This window comes from Bubalus kerabau, chromosome 1 (assembly GCF_029407905.1).
Source record: "Bubalus kerabau isolate K-KA32 ecotype Philippines breed swamp buffalo chromosome 1, PCC_UOA_SB_1v2, whole genome shotgun sequence".
In the NCBI taxonomy this organism is placed as follows: domain Eukaryota; kingdom Metazoa; phylum Chordata; class Mammalia; order Artiodactyla; family Bovidae; genus Bubalus; species Bubalus kerabau.
In genome coordinates, this window is record NC_073624.1 from 93,884,474 (window position 1) to 93,904,591 (window position 20,118).

General features: G+C 50.1%; 1 protein-coding gene across 2 annotated transcripts in view; it reads right to left on the reverse strand.

Moving 5' to 3' along the window:
• Positions 1-8,047: 8,047 nt before the first annotated feature.
• POU6F1 (POU class 6 homeobox 1) overlaps positions 8,048-20,118 on the reverse strand; it is a 28,843-nt gene continuing 16,772 nt past the window's right edge. The window contains exons 5-11 of one of the 2 annotated variants that reach the window (XM_055583671.1): positions 19,074-19,299; positions 18,295-18,548; positions 17,437-17,565; positions 16,642-16,845; positions 13,033-13,174; positions 12,295-12,463; positions 8,048-11,314 (exon numbers count right to left, since the gene is read on the reverse strand). In XM_055583671.1, the coding sequence (XP_055439646.1) occupies positions 10,969-11,314; positions 12,295-12,463; positions 13,033-13,174; positions 16,642-16,845; positions 17,437-17,565; positions 18,295-18,548; positions 19,074-19,299 (1,470 nt within the window). In that variant the 3' untranslated portion in view covers positions 8,048-10,968. The remainder of the gene's footprint in view (positions 11,315-12,294; positions 12,464-13,032; positions 13,175-16,641; positions 16,846-17,436; positions 17,566-18,294; positions 18,549-19,073; positions 19,300-20,118) is intronic. The other variant, XM_055583674.1, reaches the window with a different exon arrangement.

Genomic DNA, 20,118 nt, shown 5'->3' on the forward strand with positions numbered 1-20,118 from the left:
CTTAGTTTCCCCACTAGGGATGGAACCTGTGTTCTCTGAGATTGGCACCCCAATTTAGTTCTGGCGAAATTAAGGCTTCAGCCTCCTCTCCTTATTGGAAAAATGAAGGTCATTAATACTTATATTTAGAATTGCAAATCTAGTTACAACTGTTTTCAGGATTATTGATAATGTAAAAAAGTTCCTTGTATATAGTTGATGCTCAATAAAGAATGGGCATTATTTAAACCTCAGAGGAGGAAGATGGAGTACGTGGAAGAAGGTGGAGCACGTATGGTTTTATCCCCATTTTTCAAATATAAAAAAGCTATATCTCAGTAAGATTAAACGACTGACTATTCTGGTCACCAAGCCAGTAAATGAAGATGCCAGCACAAACCCTCATTTTCAGATCACCAGTTGAGTCGTTCAGTCATGTCTGACTCTTTGCCACCTCATGGGCTGCAGCACGCCAGGCTTCTCTGTCCATTACCAACTCCCGGAGCCTACTCAAATTCATGTCCATCATGTGGGTGATACCATCCAACCATCTCATCCTCTGTTGTCCCCTTCACCTCCCACCTTCAGTCTTTCCCTGCATCAGGGTCTTTTCCAATGAGTCAGTTCTTCCCATCAGGTGGCCAGTGTATTGGAGTTTCAGCTTCAGCATCAGTCCTTCCAATGAATATTCAGGACTGATTTCCTTTAGGATGGACTGGTTGGATCTCCTTGTAGTCCAAGGGACTCTCAAGAGTCTTCTCCAACACCAGAGTTCAAAAGCATCAGTTCTTCAGTGCTCAGCTTTCTTTCTATTAATAGATGGTCACATCTAAGAAAAGGCAATGAGGTGGGCTGGGGAGGAACTCAAAAGTAGCTTTAACCCATGGTAGTAGATTACTCTGGAGAAGGCAATGGCACCCCACTCCAGTACTCTTGCCTGGAAAACCCCATGGACAGAGGAGCCTGGTAGGCTGCAGTCCATGGGGTCGCTAAGAGTCGGACACGACTGAGCGACTTCACTTTGACTTTTCACTTTCATGCATTGGAGAAGGAAATGGCAACCCACTCCAGTGTTTTTGCCTGGAGAATTCCAGGGACAAGGGAGCCTGGTGGGCTGCCGTCTCTGGGGTCGCACAGAGTCGGACACGACTGAAGCGACTTAGCAGCAGCAGCAGCAGTAGTTTACTCAAGTTGAATGGTAGATCCATGGGTTATTGTTTCATCATTATTTTTCATAACTTACAAAAAATGTATTCTTGAATATGTAACAAATATTACATAAATTAGCATCTGAGCCAGGAACTACAGTCCAGGTCCCTAGTTCTCTTAACTGGCCTTTGCCTAATAGCTGGTGGTACAGTGCTGGGGACTGTACAGATACAGAGCAAATAATAGCTAATAATAATGACAGGCTACTATTTCCTGAGCCCTTGCTAGGTACCAAGCCCTGACTAGATGCTTTGTGTAGATATCTCATTTCATCCTCCCAACATCACTCCTGTAAGGAAGGCACTACTTTTAGATTCATTTCATAGATAAGGAAACTGAGGCTTAGAAAAACTAACTGACTTGTCCAGGATCACCCAGTGGTAAAGTCTGACTGACTGACCTTACACACTCTGAGCATCTAACCATGGTGCCACACCCCTGTGGATGGTTATAACCTAAAAAACAACAACAACAACAACTTTCCATCCTTTCTTCCTTGCAGACTTGAAGTTTGAATCTGTGGAGACGAGAATATCGAGTTTTCAAAAAATTGTTCCCATGAAGGAACATTGGATGAAGTATGATTTTTCATCAACGTAAAATAGCTCAAAGGGAATAGATTGAAAAATAAAACAGAGGGACCTCCCTGGTGGATCAGTGGATTAGAATCCGCCTGCCAATGCAGGGGACATGGGTTCAATCCCTGGTCTGAGAAGATTCCACATGACATGCAGCAACTAAGCCTGTGCTCCACAACTACCAATCCAGTGCTCTTGGGCCCTCGAGCTCCAACTACTGAAGCCTGTATGCCTAAAGCCTGTGCTCCAGAGCAAGAGAAGCCACTGTAATGAGAAGCCTTTGCACTGAAATGAAAAGTAGTCCCCACTCGCCATAACTAGAGAAAGCCTGGCACAGCAATGAAGACCCAGTGCAGCCAAATAAATAAATAAAAATGCCAAAATACATAAATATTAAAAGAAAATAAAACAAGAGATATTTATATTAATATTTGGAAGAGAACCATATTAGATATTTGGAAGACATAGCCATATCCAGAAATCCCATGGAGCCCTGTCCTCTGGGAAATACTTAGAAAAAAGAAAGACATATATTTCTTGGAAAGGTTTGAGGTTAAGTTTTAATTCTGAACCAAAACAAAGACTTCACAAAGGTCCTCCTTGCCATTCTAAAACAGAGATGAAATGAAAAGTGAGTCCTAAAGCTTGGCCCCCCTATCAGCTGGAGAACAGATTAGCATTGAGACTTAGGTGCTTGAGCCCAGGTCCACCTGAGGGGAGAAGATGTCAGACAGTGTTTACCCCTGGAATTCTGTGACTTTCAGAAAGTGAAATAAATTGAAAGTCGCTCAGTTCAGTTCAGTTCAGTCGCTCAGTCATGTCCGACTCTTCAAGACCCCATGAATCACAGCACGGCAGGCCTCCCTGTCCATCACCGACTCCCAGAGTTCACTCAGACTCAAGTCCATCGAGTCAGTGATGCCATCCAGCCATCTCATCCTCTGTCGTCCCCTTCTCCTCCTGCCCCCAATCCCTCCCAGCATCAGAGTCTTTTCCAATGAGGCAACTCTTTGCATGAGGTGGCCAAAGTCCTGGAGTTTCAGCTTCAGCATCATTCCTTCCAAAGAAATCCCAGGGCTGATCTCCTTCAGAATGGACTGGTTGGATCACCTTGCAGTCCAAGGGACTCTCAAGAGTCTTCTCCGACACCACAGTTCAAAAGCATCAATTCTTTGGTGCTCAGCCTTCTTTACAGTCCAACTCTCACATCCATACATGACCACAGGAAAAACCATGGCCTTGACTAGATGAACCTTTGTTGGCAAAGTAATGTCTCTGCTTTTTAATATACTATCTAGATTGGCCATAACTTTCCTTCCAAGGAGTAAGCGTCTTTTAATTTCATGGCTGCAGTCACCATCTGCAGTGATTTTGGAGCCCCCCAAAATAAAGTCTGACACTGTTTCCCCATCTATTTCCCATGAAGTGATGGGACCGGATGCCATGATCTTTGTTTTCTGAATGTTGAGCTTTAAGCCAACTTTTTCACTCTCCACTTTCACCTTCATCAAGAGGCTTTTGAGTTCCTCTTCACTTTCTGCCATAAGGGTGGTGTCATCTGCATATCTGAAGTTATTGATATTTCTCCCGGCAATCTTGATTCCAGCTTGTGTTTCTTCCAGTCCAGCGTTTCTCATGATGTTCTCTGCATAGAAGTTAAATAAACAGGGTGACAATATACAGCCTTGACGTACTCCTTTTCCTATTTGGAACCAGTCTGTTGTTCCATGTCCAGTTCTAACTGTTGCTTCCTGACCTGCATACACATTTCTCAAGAGGCAGGTCAGGTGGTCTGGTATTCCCATCTCTTTCAGAATTTTCCACAGTTTATTGTGATCCACACAGTCAAAGGCTTTGACATAGTCAATAAAGCAGAAATAGATGTTTTTCTGGAACTCTCTTGCTTTTTCCATGATCCAGCAGATGTTGGCAATTTGATCTCTGGTTCCTCTGCCTTTTCTAAAACCAGCTTGAACATCAGGAAGGTCACAGTTCACATATTGCTGAAGCCTGGCTTGGAGAATTTTGAGCATTACTTTACTAGCGTGTGAGATGAGTGTAATTGTGCAATAGTTTGAGCATTCTTTGGCATTGCCTTTCTTTGGGATTGGAATGAAAACTGACCTTTTCCAGTCCTGTGGAAGTCGCTCAGTCGTGTCCAACTCTTTGTGACTCCACAAAGAGTCACACAGTCTACACAGTCCATGGAATTCTCCAGGCCAGAAAACTGGAGTGGGTAAGCCTTTCCTTTCTCCAGGGAGTCTTCCCAACCCAGGAATCAAACCCAGGTCTCCCACATTGCAGGTGGATTCTTTACCAGCTGAGCCACATTTCAGGGGTAAACACTTTTACCCCAGGAAGTGGACTTTCCCCATGTTCTCCTTCTCCAATGTAGCTACTAATGAAGTTGGAATGCCAGGCCTGGAAACAGGAATTCCAGGAGCAGTCCTGGAAGCTCTGCCTCCCAAGAAAAGATCATCAGGTGTTCCCCTGGACATCCAGCAGCATCCATCAAGAAATCAAAATTTTGTACCTATAACAAAAATCATGGTTCCTATTATACCATTACTCATAATACATTTGAGTGATTAGCCAGAACACCTGTGGCTCAGAGCTCCAAATTTAGTATTCTGAACCATTGGTCTCATTGTAAAGCGTTAATTTCCCTAGGCTAGGTCCTGAAACTAGACACTGTTTAGATGGAACACAGCAAGACCTACCCTGGAAGGTGGAAATGTGGAAATCCTACCCAAAAGATTGGGACAGATAGCAAGCACTCCCCAGATCCCACCCTGTATGGGACAAAGTTAACCACACAGGCTTTAGAGACAGCGCATCTTGATTTAAGGCCTAGTTCTGTTGCTCACAAACAAAGCAACCCGGAGTAGATTCCTTGTATTCTCTGCGCCTCAATTCCTTGTCTGTGTTAGTTGCTTAGTCGTGTCTGACTCTGGGACCCCATGGACTGTAGCTCGCCAGGCTCCTCTGTCCATGGAATTCTCCAGGCAAGAATACTGGAGTGGGTTGCCATTTCCTTAGCCAGGGGATCCTCCCGACTCAGGAATTGAACACAGGTCTCCCACACTGCAGGCAGATTCTTTACGATCTGAGCTACCAGGGGTCAGAGGCTTGAGGGCTCAAACTCTCTGGAGGATCTGCACCTATCCATCCCCTGGGCTTGCTTTCTCATTCATTTAAGAATCAGTCACTGTTGCTGAGGTCCCGAGTCAATCACCAGGCATTTTCCTCCAGGTACAGGAAGAGATCATTATCCAGGCAGGCCTTTTTCAGGGACTATCTAGTTTTAACTCTTCATGTCTTCCATACATTCCAGACGAAGAACCTTTGAGGCCCAGTCTGGCTGCTTTGATGGACCCTGCAGTTGAGAGAAAAGGCATCTGAAGTGAAGGGTGGTCTTTTGGGACAGAGCCCTTTACCTATGGAATCTGATGCCATCTCTAGGTAGATAATGTCAGAATTGAGTTGAGTTTTTGGACACTGCTAGTATCCGAGAATTGCTTGCTGATGTGGGGAAGCCTACACACACACACACACACACACACACACACACAGGTTCAGGAACCCAGAGGAACATCCCTGACTCGACAGTAGAAACTCCAGTCCCTCCATACACCCACCCCTCTTCCTTTAAAGCCTTCTGGGGCCAGTTGCCAGGAAATATCCTCAACTGGTCTGAGCCGGAGATAACAGGTTCCGCTGATGCTTCTGCCGGGACCTGTTGGGAGATGCCTGTCTGCATTCAGGGCCAGTCGCTGCCCAGGTTCCATTCACTCCCCTGTGTCACAGTCTAAACCTTGCAGTGCTACTGCCAAAGCCTCTGAACCTGCTTTCTCCCAGTAGCTTGAAGTCGGGGACTCAGCTCTTAGGATTTCCTTGAAAAAGTGGGTAGAAAATGCATTCAGTCATCTGTCTGCTATTTATCAAGCACCTGTTTTGTGCCCTTGGCCTGGGTCCTGAGTTCAGTTGTGTTCAGTTCAGTTCAGTCGCTCAGTCGTGTCCCACTCTTTGCGACCCCATGAGTTGCAGCACGCCAGGCCTCTCTGTCCATCACCAACTCCTGGAGTTCACTCAGACTCAGGTCTATCGAGTCAGTGATGCCATCCAGCCATCCAGAGGATGCTCTGTCGTCCCCTTCTCCTCCTGCACCCAATCCCTCCCAGCATCAGAGTCTTTTCCAATGAGTCAACCCTTTGCATGAGGTGGCCAAAGTACTGGAGTTTCCACTTCAGCATCATTCCCTCCAAAGAACACCCAGGACTGATCTCCTTCAGAATGGACTGGTTGGATCTCCTTGCAGTTTAAGGGACCCTCACGAGTCTTCTCCAACACCACAGTTCAAAAGCATCAGTTCTTCAGCGCTCAGCTTTCTTCACAGTCCAACTCTCACATCCATACATGACCACAGGAAAAACCATAGCCTTAACTAGACGGACCTTTGTTGGCAAAGTAATGTCTCTGCTTCTCAATATGCTCTCTAGGTTGGTCATAACTTTCCTTCCAAGGAGTAAGCGTCTTTTAATTTCATGGCTGCAATCACCATCTGCAGTGATTTTGGAGCCCCCCAAAATAAAGTCTGACACTGTTTCCACTGTTTCCCCATCTATTTCCCATGAAGTGATGGGACCGGATGCCATGATCTTTGTTTTCTGAATGTTGAGCTTTAAGCCAACTTTTTCACTCTCCACTTTCACTTTCATCAAGAGGCTTTTGAGTTCCTCTTCACTTTCTGCCATAAGGGTGGTGTCATCTGCATATCTGAAGTTATTGATATTTCTCCCGGCAATCTTGATTCCAGCTTGTGTTTCTTCCAGTCCAACGTTTCTTATGATGTACTCTGCATAGAAGTTAAATAAGCAGGATGACAATATACAGCCTAGTGTGGACAGTCAATATTAGGATCGTGAGATCTATGCAGAGACAAGTGCTGGCTTCTGTGTCATTTTGGCCTCATTATTTCAAAGTCCTGTAAAGCGCCTCTGATCCCCAAACCTAACATCAGTATCTTAGACATCTCTTGTCCCTTGGGTGGGGAAGGGATGGAAGAGCATGATTTAGAACCCGGCACAGTGCCTGACTCAGGAATTCTGGTTGGGTGGAATCAAAGGTGAGGCCTTGTTCTCACCAGTTTAGATTATGTCGCCCAGACCTTATCAATACCAAGAAGATGGGGCAGGGCCTGGGGAGAGGGCACGTTCCACGGAGGTATGGCACGAACCCTACTCCTAGGAGGGAGACCCTTTTTACAGCCATACTTTCCCAGTTCTGAGCTTGAGTGGTGGGCCTGCTCATACTATCTGCTGGCCTGGGAAACAGTACAAAGGAAGATCCTCTTACCTATATCTAAATGTTTATAGAGCATGTGGGTGCATGCTAAGTTGCTTCAGTCAGGCCTGATTCTGTGTGACCCTATGGAATGTAGCCTGCTGGGCTCTCTGTCCACAGGATTCTCCAGGCATGAATACTGGAGTGGGTTGCCATGCCCTTCTCCAGGGAAAGTGTAAATCAACCTAACTGTGACTATTCTAGCCTCTCATCACGATAAGCATGACTGCATAATGGCCCGGAAGGCCAGGTTTGAATTTGGACTTCTAGGGCTCCCTCCAGTTCTGTGCTAGAATGCGCCTCAGTCCTGGCCCCCAGCCTGCCTCCTCTGAACCCCGTCGCAGCTCCACCTCACACTGTAAAGGGCTTTGAGCATATGCATCCAGCCTGCACGGCCAAGCTCTGTCCACCCAGCTTTCTGACAACAGCTGCCCCCTGGCAGGGAATTCTGGGGTCCTAGGTATCAGGGGTGGTCTAGAAAGAGAAAGGTCACACCCGCTTGACCCTGTACCCCACAGGGAGATCATGGCTGGGAAGCAGGAGTCCAGGGCACTGATCCTCCTCCTCTTGCAATGGGATTTTCCAGGCCACAAGCTCTGCCAGCAAAGGCAGCTAGCTCATCCCCTGGTCTCTGACCCTGATTTTCTTACATCTGAGAGGTAAGAGAGAAACAAGCAGACCAGTACAAAAGAAAAAATACTGTTTATTCCACACAACTACACCAAGTGCTTGCCCCCTCCCCCCATTCTCGCCACCCCACCCCTCACTCCAGCTCTCAGCAGACTTTGTCCATGTCCAGGAACAGTTAGAACCTCAGTGTCAGAGCCTGGCCTGTGAGACAGGAAGGGAATCTAGGCATAGGAAGGTGATTGCATTTCCAAGGACATACAAAAATGCCAGGGCCTCTCATTCCAAATTCAAACAGGTTCTTTAATCCACTTGGCTGAGTTCTCTCCCTGAACCCCACTTGGATAAAATGTCATGATTAGTGCAGGGTCAAAGGCCCCAGCCAATTCATTAAGCCATAAAACATTTTGGTCTTTGAAACAAAAACAAAACCACATGCAAACGGTGAAGCTTTTTCTGCCCTTTCGCCTGCCTTTCCATGGCAAAGGAGCCACTGAGCTCTGGCTGGTAACCAGAAAGGTGCTTTTAAAACAAAATCAGTATCAACTCCCTTCAGAGTCTGATGCTGCTCTTAACAAGGATATAAACAAAACAAAACCCCACCTGAGGGCCATAGCTGCTTCCGGGGGCCCTACGGTGGGGCAGTAAGAGCAGAGATCAAGTTGGTGAGCTCCGCTGTGTGCGTACTTCAGGGACACCCTGTAGCCCCTGCCTGGGGAATTCAGCTTGCAAACACTCTGGCCCCCCTCCCCCTGGGCTTGTTTCTCTGAAAGACCAACCCATCATTCCAGCAGAAGAAAAGCTTTCGTTCTACCCAGCCTTGGGAAGACAGATTTAGATGTGGGAGGAGCTAAGAAAGCATGGCCAGGCCTAATTTAGAGCAGCTTTTTCCTGCCGTGACTCAGGACAGATGGTGTCCTCCAGCATATCCACTGCCATGGACACGCCCTGGATCGCATGCTACTCCTGTGTGCACCAGCCAGGACCCACTTGTCTCTCGCAAGAAAGAAAGCATATCTGAATGCAAAGGCTTGAGGGTAAAAACCTGTATCTCTCTAATTAATTGAACTGTAAATCACTGAATCCTTCACAAACTCTGGTACTTGATTCTCCCTGAAAACTTGTTTACGACACCCCTCTCAAGTGCCCCTCTCAAGTGAGCCTGTCACCTCATTGGGTCGGGTGGATAACCTTGAACTTGAGTGTGCAGACTTACCCTTGGAGACGTATTCTCTGCTGGGAGGCTGTGGCAAGCGAGGTGCACACCTGCTTCCTCGTTCCCCACCACACCTGAGCAAGTCTGGTTGGTCAGAATCCAGTGGTGTGGGGTGGGTGTGTGTGTGTATGTGGCAATTTGACACACAAGTGCCCTCTCACTGGCAGGGCCACCAAGACGACGGCCACAGTGGCCCTGAAAGGCCTGGGACGCACCAGCTTCAGGGAGGAAAGGAAACCCAGTCTTCCAGAGGAAGCAAGGCTGGGCTCTGCACCAGTGTCCCATGGAGGTGGCGACATGCCCTCACCTGGCAGTCACTTCTTCAGGGTTTATTGTGTGAGGGTAGCTGCTAGAGACCAGGTTCTGTAAGGACAGGAGTTGTGAAAGGAGAGGGCGGCTGACCCCTGTGACTTGTGCGTGATCTTTAAGTCTAGTCTACATAGCAGGTCTGGGCTCCTCTAGCAAACCTCCCAGTGCCCTCCTGACCTCCCGGAGTCACATACTGAGTTCCAGGGGACGCCCAGCTGCAGGGAGGCTGGGAAACTCACTGAACATCTTGCAGGAGATGCCAAGCTCCAGTGTACCACAGATATCCTCTCTAAAGGCAAAACCCAGCCTGCTCTTGGGGTATTCTTAACTCAGAAGCACTCTGGGGGGCTTGTTCACACAAACACATGGTCTAAGACTCTGGACAAAATTAGATTTCTCCTCTGGTATCCAAGACTGCAAGTTACAAAGAAAATTAGTTAAGTCACCTTCCACAGAGGACCTTCACAGGCTGCTGTCTGCTCTTTCTGGATGTGGGCTTTTCCCAGGACCTTCCCGTCTGGTGTCATTTCATTTGCTGCTTATGAGAAGACCCCAGGACTGGGTGGGAGGTGAGTGTGAGGGCAAGAGAGACTCAGCATTCCTATCTTCATTCTCCCCCCGCCCCACCAAGTGCCTGCTTATCTGGGCAAGGGGGTTTTCCAGGCTGCAAGTTCTCTTAACCACATCATTCTGATGCGGAGATGGCCACGGACAGAGATCAGATTAAAATCTGGGAGAGATGCCTTATTTATCAAGTTCCCAACCTGCTGGCTTAGCTGGTAAAGAATCTGTCTGCAATGCAGGAGACCTGGGTTTGACCCCTGGGTCAAAGATTCCCTGAAGAAGGGAAAGGCTACCCACTCCAGTATTCTGGCCTGGAGAATCCCATGGACTATACAGTCCATGGGTCGCAAAGAGTCGGACACAACTGAGTGACTTTCACTTCACAACCTGCTATAGACCCAGGTCAACTCCAGGACAGCTCAAGTTCACTGCTGATTTCTTCCGACATGATGTATAAAAGAAAAAATTCTGCTTTAGTGCAATTTCCCCTACATAGGAGCCAAGGAGAGATGGGAGTGATCATGTGTTCTGGCCCCAGGTCTATGGAAACCTTCTGACCTTGAGGTCGAGGCATACATGGAATCTGACTTTCTGAGCTGCACATCACACTTTTCAGAACAAGATCTCTTGGATTTTGTTGGGGGACAGTGTGCCTGCAGGCAGAGGGTAGGTGGGTGAGGCTGTGGTTCCACTGGACGAGCCGCTGTACCTGCCACGGTCACACAGAGGAACAGAGAAGAGACAGTGGAGAGAGTGCCATCGAAAACAAGAGCTAATGGCCAGTGGTCCTAGAGGCTACTACAGCCCCGTCCCAAAGATGGGGAGCCTCTGGTTCCCAACCAGAATTCACCCTTTAAAACCCACATCAGCAAAGTGCTTCTTTAAGTGACACGACAAATCCCCTCCTTCGGCATGACCAGACCCAAACCTGGAGGTCTCAGGTGGGCCCCACTGCCCTCCCTGGGATGCGGATGACACGGGGAAGAGGAGGGAGGCAGCTGACGCACAGGTGCACGGTGGAGTCTCACAACCCAGGACAAACACAGCCACAGGCAGCAGAATGACGGATGCCGCAGGGTGGCAGCCGGAGCCGGATGCCAAGGGAGGTACAAAGTGCTGGAACACAGGGCTGGGGGCTGAGCCCTAAGGGATCTGAAAGACGTTCAGCTTGCTGGTGTTCTTGAGCGTCTGGCGCCGGTTGCAGAACCAGACCCGCACGACCTCCCGGTCATAGTTGAGCTCCTTTGCAATCTCGGTGATCTCCTGGCCTGTGGGCAGCGGGTTCTTCTCGAAGTAGGCATTGAGAGCCTCTATGGCCTGGGGGGTGAAGGAGGTGCGGCGCTTACGTTTCTTGGAGGGCTCACCTCCCACAAACTCCATCAGGTTCTGCTGGCCTTCCTGGTTCCGGAGTTCAGCTTCATGCAGCCACTTCTCCAGCACCGGCTTCAGCTTCTGGGCGCTCTTGGGCGTGATGTCCAGCTTCTCAAACCTGTGGGTGACCCAGGCCCAGGAAGGGACAGTGACAGTGTCCTACTCCCCACCCCAGGGGTGAGTGCTGGCTTCAGGGGGCTGCTCCTCCTGGGGCTGGCAGACCTGTGCTCCCCTCACAACCCCTACTAAGATCCCCTGGCTCGGCCCAGCCCAGACTCCTCAGATTGTCCTGTCTCCCAGGTCATAACAGGGAGACCATTCCCATGGCCTGTTTACAGTGCAATGATAATAGGGCAGCTGCTTTATGAACACCATTCCAAAACTTTCACACCCAAATGGGTGAGGTCCTTTGAGGAATCATGTTGAGAGGCCTCCAAAGATGGCAAATAGATGTCCTAAGTGCTGTCTTCCTCCAACTGCAACATCACTAAGTCAGAATACTCTTTCTGGCTGAGCCCAGATGAGACTACAGAATTCCCAACATGACATTGTAGCTTAGTAGTCACTCTAGTCTAATATATAGAGTTGGCAAACAGATAAAACCTTTTGGCCATACCTACTTTTTAGAAAAAGCACATGGCTTAGGGATGTGCTTTTTATTTTATCTTTCTTTCACCATTAAAAAAAAATTGAAGTATAGTTGATTTACACTTTACAATCAACTATAATACAGGCACCGGAACCAGTCTGTACACTGCATACAGAAAAGTCAGTTACATCACTTCAGAGTCATGTCTCACAAGATGAGGGGGTGGAAGCATGATAGAGGTGATGGTCGGTTATAGTTGAGAACCAAGCCAGAACTGAAGTTCCCACTCTTGTGATTAATTTCATAAGCTGTACTCCTGTCCCTCTAGGATTCCTAACTGGATCAGGATCTTGGATTCCTCCTAAATAGATAATATAAATGCTCAGGATTGGAGGATAAACTTCAGAGGGCCCCAGAAAGACTTTTGACTACTCCAGGTGTTCATGTCTAAGTGCCAGATACCTGAGCTCCTGTGAGTGTCCTGCTCTTGTCCAGGCAGTCTTACTCACCGGCAGATGGCTGACTGGCTGTAGGCTGGGCCTTCCGTTGCAGTCAGAGCCTGACCCACCTGGGTCTGTGTGAGGCCCAGGGATAGCCGCCGGATCTTAAAGTTCTTGGCAAACTCCCGGATCTCTTCTAAGTTGATCCCGTCCTCATCCAGACTTGGGGTATGTGGCTCTAGGCCAGAGGAAGGGGGCAGGGGTGAGTGTGTAAGACAGACAATCATCACTGCTTACCCCACCCATTGGCCTAGCCCTGGTGAGTAGTGAGGGATCAGGACATTTGACAAAAAGCCTGTGTACCCTTAAGACCTTCATCATTCCTGTCTCCAAGACAAATAAGATGGGAGCAATGGGCGAGGACCAAGGTGCCTGTAGATAGAGGTCTATTTTAAGTTCTTCCAGCTCTAACTGTTGACCCTCCCTGATTCTCCCCAGGCTGGCCCCACGCACACCTGTTAGCTACCCACATTCTTCAAATACTGGTGAGAGACCATAGGAGAGACAGCCAATGATTTGGCTTCTCAGAGAAGCAGCCAGACAGCCGGCTAAGCAGCCTCCACCACGGTCATGCACAGGATCCAGCTCCATAGAATGAGAATAAGAAAGTCAGTTCCTGGCAATGGGCCTGTGCTCTTCCCTTTTGGACTCCAGAAAGTTTACTAAGGGGAGAATCATCTAATGTGGTCAGGGTGTCTGAATAAATGCCTCACCCCTTCGCCATACCCTTCCCTTGGAGCCACTTACTGGACACCAGCTGGCTGACCGTAGGGGTCTCTGAGCAGGTGATCGGGATGGGAGCAGAGGCAGCAGGCTTGGCCACTGGGGCTGGGCTGGCGATGACCACAGCCGGCTGGGGCATGGCTGGTGTGGGCTGGATGGGCTGCACCTGTGAGAAGAAGAGCCAACAAACCCCCACTGCCCACCTGCTTGGCTCATCGGGGTGGGCAGTCCAGAGGCAGGGCAAAAGCGGGCATGGAATCCTTCCTCACCCAGCACACTTTTACCTGTGCCCCATCAAAAGGCAAGACTAGAAGCTATGCATTAGCATCAACCCAGGCAAGGAGATCCAACCAGTCCATCCTAAAGGAGACCAGTCCTGGGTGTTCATTGGAAGGACTGATGCTGAGGCTGAAACTCCAATACTTTGGCCACCTCACATGAAGAGTTGACTCATTAGAAAAGACCCTGATGCTGGGAGGGATTGGGGGCAGGAGGAGAAGGGGACGACAGAGGATGAGATGGCTGGATGGCATCACCGACTCAATGCACATGAGTTTGGGTAAACTCCGGGAGTTGGTAATGGACAGGGAGGCCTGGCATGCTGCGATTCATGGGGTTGCAAAGAGTCGGACACGACTGAGCAACTGAACTGAACTGAACTGAATGATGATGACCTCCAAAACAAGCATAGGATGTGCCCCACCGAGCTGAGGCCTTGCAGGTGTCTATGACCCGGGCAGTCAGAGGCTCAGAAAGGTTCATCGTACTTGGTCAAAGCTCCAAGTATCCGCCCTTGAGATAACTGCTTTCAAGTCTCTGCCCTCAAAGGAGAAACCTAAACCTGATTCTAGAGCCACCACACCCCAAATGTCCATTAATGCATGCGAGCATGTGTGCTAAGTCGCTTCAGTCGTTTCCAAATCTGTGCAACCATATAGACTGTAGCCCATCAGGCTCCTCTGTCCATGGGACACTCCAGGCAAGAATACTGGAGTGGCTTGCCATGCCCTCCTCCAGGGGATCTACCTTACCTGGGGACTGAACCAGCGTCTCCTGCGTCACCTGCATTGCAGGTGGATTCTTTACCTCTGAGCCACCGGGAAAACCCCATACCCATTAATAGGTAACTGGCAAATGACTTTTGGGACCTCGCTACAGTAAGACACTGTGCAGCCATGAAAAAGAATATCTCTTAGTAACTGCCATGGAAAGACCTCTGAGTCACAGTGCTAAGTGAAAGAAAAAAAAAAGTAAGGTGAAAAACAATTTTTATGGAATAATTCCTTTAAAAAAATACAAATTTCCAAGAAAAAAAATTCTGGAGTCATATAAAGCAAAGTGTCAACAGAAGTCATCTCTGGAAGTGGAGTTAGAAAGGATTTTTACTTTTGACATCATACATAATGTTGGAATTTTAATAAACAACTTATATTTACAATCAGGATAAACTATAAATATATGAAATCAGTATTTGTAGTGTGATTTTTTTTTAAGCTTCCTGAAAGTGCAGATTTCTCTAGGATGGGCCTTGTTCCCCCTGCATTCTGCCTCCTAATAGCTTAAAAATTCATTCCCTCGTCATCCCCAGGGCCTTGTTTGGAGCTCCTTGTCTCTGGCTAGAATTCTTTAAGCTGTCTCCTAATAGCTGAGGGCTGAAGAATTGATGCCTTTGAATTGTGGTGCTGGAGAAGACTCTTGAGAGTCCCCCGGACAGCAAGGAGATCAAACCAGTCAATCTTAAAGGAAATTGACCCTGAATATTCACTGGAAGGACTGATGCTGGAGCTGAAGCCCTGATATTTTGGCTCCCTAATGGGAAGAGTCGACTCATTGGAAAAGACTCTGATGCTGGGAAAGATTGAGGGCAGGAGGAGAAGGGGGCGACAGAGGATGAGATGGTTGGATGACATCACGGACTCAATGGACATGAGTTTGAGCAAACTCTGGGAGATGGTGAAGGACAGGGAAGCCTGGCGTGCTGCTGTCCATGGGGTCGCAAAGAGTTGGACCCGACTGAGCGACTGAACAACAACAAATAGGACTCAAGTCTCAGCACAGTCCAATTCTTGGCTCCACCTGGATAATAAAGGGAATTTTAAAAATACACATCTAACTAGCCACTTCCCTGCTAAAAACCTTTCGGTGACTCCCCATTCCCTAGTATAACAATAAGAGCACCATTTTTTATACATGTTACACACATTTCACTTTGTGTACCAACCTTCCGTGTAATGTATCCTTTAACATTCATAACTTAAATTGGTATCTTATCATTCTCATTCTATAGATGCTACTGCTGCTGCTAAGTCGCTTCAGTCGTGTCCGACTCTGTGTGACCCCATAGACAGCAGCCCACCAGGATCCCCCGTCCCTGGGATTCTCCAGGCAAGAACACTGGAGTGGGTTGCCATTTCCTTCTCCAATGCATGAAAGGAAAAGTGAAAGTGAAGTTGCTCAGTCGTGTCCGACTTTTAGCGACCCCATGGACTGCAGCCTACCAGGCTCCTCCGTCCATGGGATTTTCCAGGTGAGAGTACTAGAGTAGGTTGCCATTGCCTTCTCCTTCTATAGATGAGGCTGAGGTTATTCAATGAAGCTGGGAAGCAGCATGTCACATTTGAGAATCACAAGCCTCAACATCACCTAGGAACTTGTTAGAGATGTGAATCCTTCAGCCCTACTCCAGACCTACTGTATGAGACTCAAGGTGGGGCCTGGAAATGTGCATCCTAGCATGCCCTCCAGGTGGTTCTTCAGCACACTCAAGTTTGAGAACCCCTGCTCTGGCACACTGTACTTCCTGCAGTTCTGTGGAAGTAGAAGAATCTCCCATCCAACCCATTCGTTTAGATTAGTTCAACGTCGCACTCTGTGAAGCCTTGTCAAACTCCTCAGTCAGCAGAGTGGGTTCCTAAAGCACCTTATACTGCCCCTACCCAAGCCTTTGCCACACTGACATTAATAGTCTCTGACGCTGGGCTACCTAAGGCAAGGAAGGGCTCTTATTCATCTCCATATCTTCAGCACTGGAATATAGTAGGCACTCAAAACTGCTCCTAGAATGAACATGTGAGTGAATAATCGATGCCACAGTGCAGAGTGGAGGAGGGGTGGAGGGATGAAGGGGTGAAGAGGAGGAGGGTGCAGAACGAACCTCCCAGGGCCTTTCCATCAATTTGTTCACCCTGGAGTTGATTGAGCCCCAATTAACTTTTTTTTTTTTTTGGCTTCACCCTGCAGCATGTGGGATCTTAGTTCTCCTACCAAGGATTGAACCTGCATGCCCTGCATTGGAAGTACAGAGTCTTAAGCACTGAACCACCAGGGAAGTCCCAAGGCCCAGTTTACTTTGACCACCCTTCCCTGGCCTTCTCAGAGTGGCACTGGCCTCTGAGGGCACATATACACATGTTTGGTGTGTGGGGGTAAGGAGCGGGGTGGTGGTGGTGTTTTTCCGGGCATAGCACGTGTGAACCAAAGGGACCTTCTACCTTCAGCCTCCCTCCACTTTGGGGAGGTGTCCTGCTTTCCCAGGGGCTTTGGAAAATAATGTTGTCCTGCCCAGCCTCTGGAGGGAGGCCGCTCATGCCTGACAGCACTGCCTGCCACCCTCCCCCAACCCAGCCCTTGTACCTCACTCTTAGCAGGGGACTCAGGAGTGCTTGGCTTCCGGACAGCCACAGGAGGAGGCAGGGGGCTGCTGGCCAGGGTCGCGATCACCTGGCCCTGGGCGTTCAACAACAGCTGGGGGGTCACAGCCTGGACCTGCAGGCTTTGGGCCGGTGCTGGGGCCGCCACGCTAGCCGAGTTCACTACCCAAGGAAGTGTTCCAATAACCTGGGAGGAAACACAGGGACCCCAAGTGTGAGGGCAGCGTCCAGCTCCACCCCCAACCCAAACCCCTACGCTGGCAGGAAGGGATTTAGACAAATCACCTAACCCTTCTGGGCCTCCGTGTCCTCTCAGTAAAGTGAAGGATTCACACTCTGGGGGCTGCTTCTCTATTCTCTCTCCAGAGCCGTGAGAGAGCAGGAGGGGCCTACATGTGAAGCCCTGCTCTGCCACACTTTAACTAGCTTAATTTCTCCAAACCTCAGCCTTCTCTCCTGTAAAATGGGAACAAAAATCTCCACCCAATGGGTTGTACTCAGAATGAAGTGGCACAGTGTATGAGAAAGCACCTACCACAGAACATGGCCACAAAGCGAGGGCTCCCTAAATGAAAACCCCCAACTAGAGTGAGTACCGCCAGGGTCGGGGTGGGGGCGATGCCCCTGCCTGGCCTCAGTGTCAGCAGAGAGCTGTCACACAAGCAGTAATGAATAGCAGCTTCTCACCCTGGTTGAGTTTCTATGACCCAGTCCTGCCCCTCCCCAACATCCAGCATCTCCACGGTCCCCACCCCTCCGCCTGGCTTTGACCACTTGCCTGACCCTGAGCGTTGGTGAGAATCTGACTGCTGATCCCTGGCATACTGGGAATGGCGTTGGCAATGACCGGAGTTGTGGTGAGGGAGCCCAGGATCTGAGTCTGTCCCCCGAGGGAGGCAGCACTGATCTGTGGGTGGAGGAAGAGCCTTGCTCAGAGGCAACCGGGCAAGAAAGAGCCCAAGGCAGAGGGAAGAGGGCTGAGGGTATTGGGACAGGGGTGGGGGTAACCGATGCTGAGGGTATTGGGACAGGGGTGGGGGTAACCGATGCTGGGCAGATGTGAGTGTGGGCTGCAAGCCCAAGTCCACCAACTGAATGGTATCCAGGGCCAGGGGCTGCAGAAGGTGAGCAGGGAAGGGCGGGGCCACAGTCATGGAGGAGTACCTCTGGCTAATCTTTCAGGCCAGCCCTGGGACAGTAGAAGGGCCAGGCTGGAGAGGCTGATGTGACTCCAGCCACATCTAACTAGAGGCCATCTACTCATGCCTAACAGCTCCACTACCAAGCCAGGAGCCACGCTGGATGGACACTGGGGGCCGTGAGCCTCTAGCGCCACGTTAGTGACAGCTCACAAGTTTGCATCCCCAGACATCATCCCACCCTCCAAGGCTGGTCCATGGTCCAGGTTCTGGAAGGTTGGGCCAGCCCTCTTGGCAGAGGTTGTCTGCTCTTGGCTGGGATGCATGGGCTGGCAGCTGCCTCGGAAGGAGCCCATCTCTGCCGAAGTGTTGGAAAAGAGCCGCATTCAGGGGGCTGGTCCTCCACCTCCATACTGCCCCGTGGGAAGGGTCAGGTTCACCCTTGGCCAGAGATCCAGTCCATCCCCGGTGAGCCTTGGGTGAGGGCAGCAGCTTACGATTCCCGGGCTGAATGCGAAGCCTGCAGGCTGAACGGTGATCTGTGTGGGGGTGTCCACAGACTTGGGGGTGGGGGCAGTGGCGGTGGCAGCAGTGGGCTGCGGTAGAATGGCTGGTGTGGTCTGCAGCAGTGGCTGGGGCTGGAACAGCGTCTGGGGCTGGGCCGGTGGTCGGGGCTGGGCAGGCGAGGAGGGCTGGGCCGGTGGGGCGGCTTGTACAGGCGCCGGGAGAGCGGTGTTCAGCACGGCAGCTGCTATGGAGCAAGGCAGAGACAGAGGCGCTCAAATGCCTAGCTGTGGGCCAGAGCAGCTCCAATCCCAAGGGATCTGGTACAAGAACGAGACGGGGGTCGGGCATTGGGGTGGGGGCACAGGCTGCTGTGATTCCCTTGATCCTTGCAGGGGTGGCACATGCCAACATCTCTCATCCCCCCTCCCTAGGGCCTGGAGATGTGTAGGTTCAGAACCAGAAGTGGAATCTTCTTGCAGTCCTTCTCAGGAGGCTGGTCACAGGGTGAGGTCTGGCGTAGGGGGGAGGGCAGTCCCAGACAGTTGGCTGAATGAAGACAGGCCTGCTGGGCCAGCGTGGTGTCTTGGCCTAGAGTCCTGATGTGGTGCAGCAGCTCTGTGGCTGGGGGCCTGGGGCACCAGATCCAGACTCCAGGGCTCTTGACCTGGGAGGGCCGCGGGTTCGGAGTCCAACATGGCAAACACACAAGCAGGGAAGGTAGTGGAAGGTGGCGGGGGCCTGGTGCAGTCCTGGGGAGAGTTGCCGTTACCTTGGAGACCGGCTAAAGGTGGCTTGAAAATTCCCCCCGTGGGAGAAGCAGCGGTCAGTCCTGGGAGGGCAGCCACGGTTGCAGTAGGAATTGTCCACACGGCCAGCCCCTGTTGACCAGCCACTTGACCTGCAATACTGATGGGGATAAGAAGAGGTTGAGTAACTGCCCCTGCTGGAACCATAACTCCTGTCAGAACTGTGGCTAAGTTTTCCTGAGTCAAGACCTGCAAAAGCAAACAAGATTTCAAAAAAGAAAAGAAAAAATAAAAAATCAACATCAACAGCGCAAATGCTGGGTCTTTTAGACCCAGCTGACCACACACAAAGCATTCTGAGGGGAGGGGAGAAAAGGCTGCATGAGGGCGGGGAAGGGATGAGCCCTAGCTGGAGGCCCATCCCTGAGGAGGGACCTGAACTGGACTATCCCATCCTTGGAGAAGCAGCCCACATCAGGGTCAGGGCCCAGCCCTGCCCAAGGATCAGAAAGGGTCACAGGTCTCTCCCACCATGTTCGGCTGTCTCCCAAGCCTTCCCTGGGTCTTTGCCCACGGGACCGATGCTTTGTGACCAGGAAGCAGGGGCAGGGGCTGGTGGAACTGAGTCATCAAGGCCCACAGAGGCCTCTGGGAAGCTATGACAGAGGACACTCCTGATGGACACCTTGGATATGTGTGTGTGCAGTGAAAGATGTCACAGGGTGCTCAGTCTGCCTGAAGGCCCCTGGAGCAGCTTCTCGCTGTGCTGGGGCTGCCCTCTGCTCTAAATGAGGAGCCATTAACTCTTCCAGGCACCCCCTAGAGGGACTGACAAGGGTATTCACTCATTCAATCATTAGATGACTTGAAGAGTTACTGTAATCTTATAATCCTTGCTGGACCTGAGGGGATTACCTGACAAATGTAGATTTACTTTTCCCAGGGGGCCTGATCTGGGATAGGGGAAAGGCCAGGGGTCCCTAGTAGGAGATTCCCTCCCTCAAGCCACAGCCCCTTCCCTGTCCTGCCTCATGAAGTTCCCAGATACCATGGCCAGCCCATGTTGGC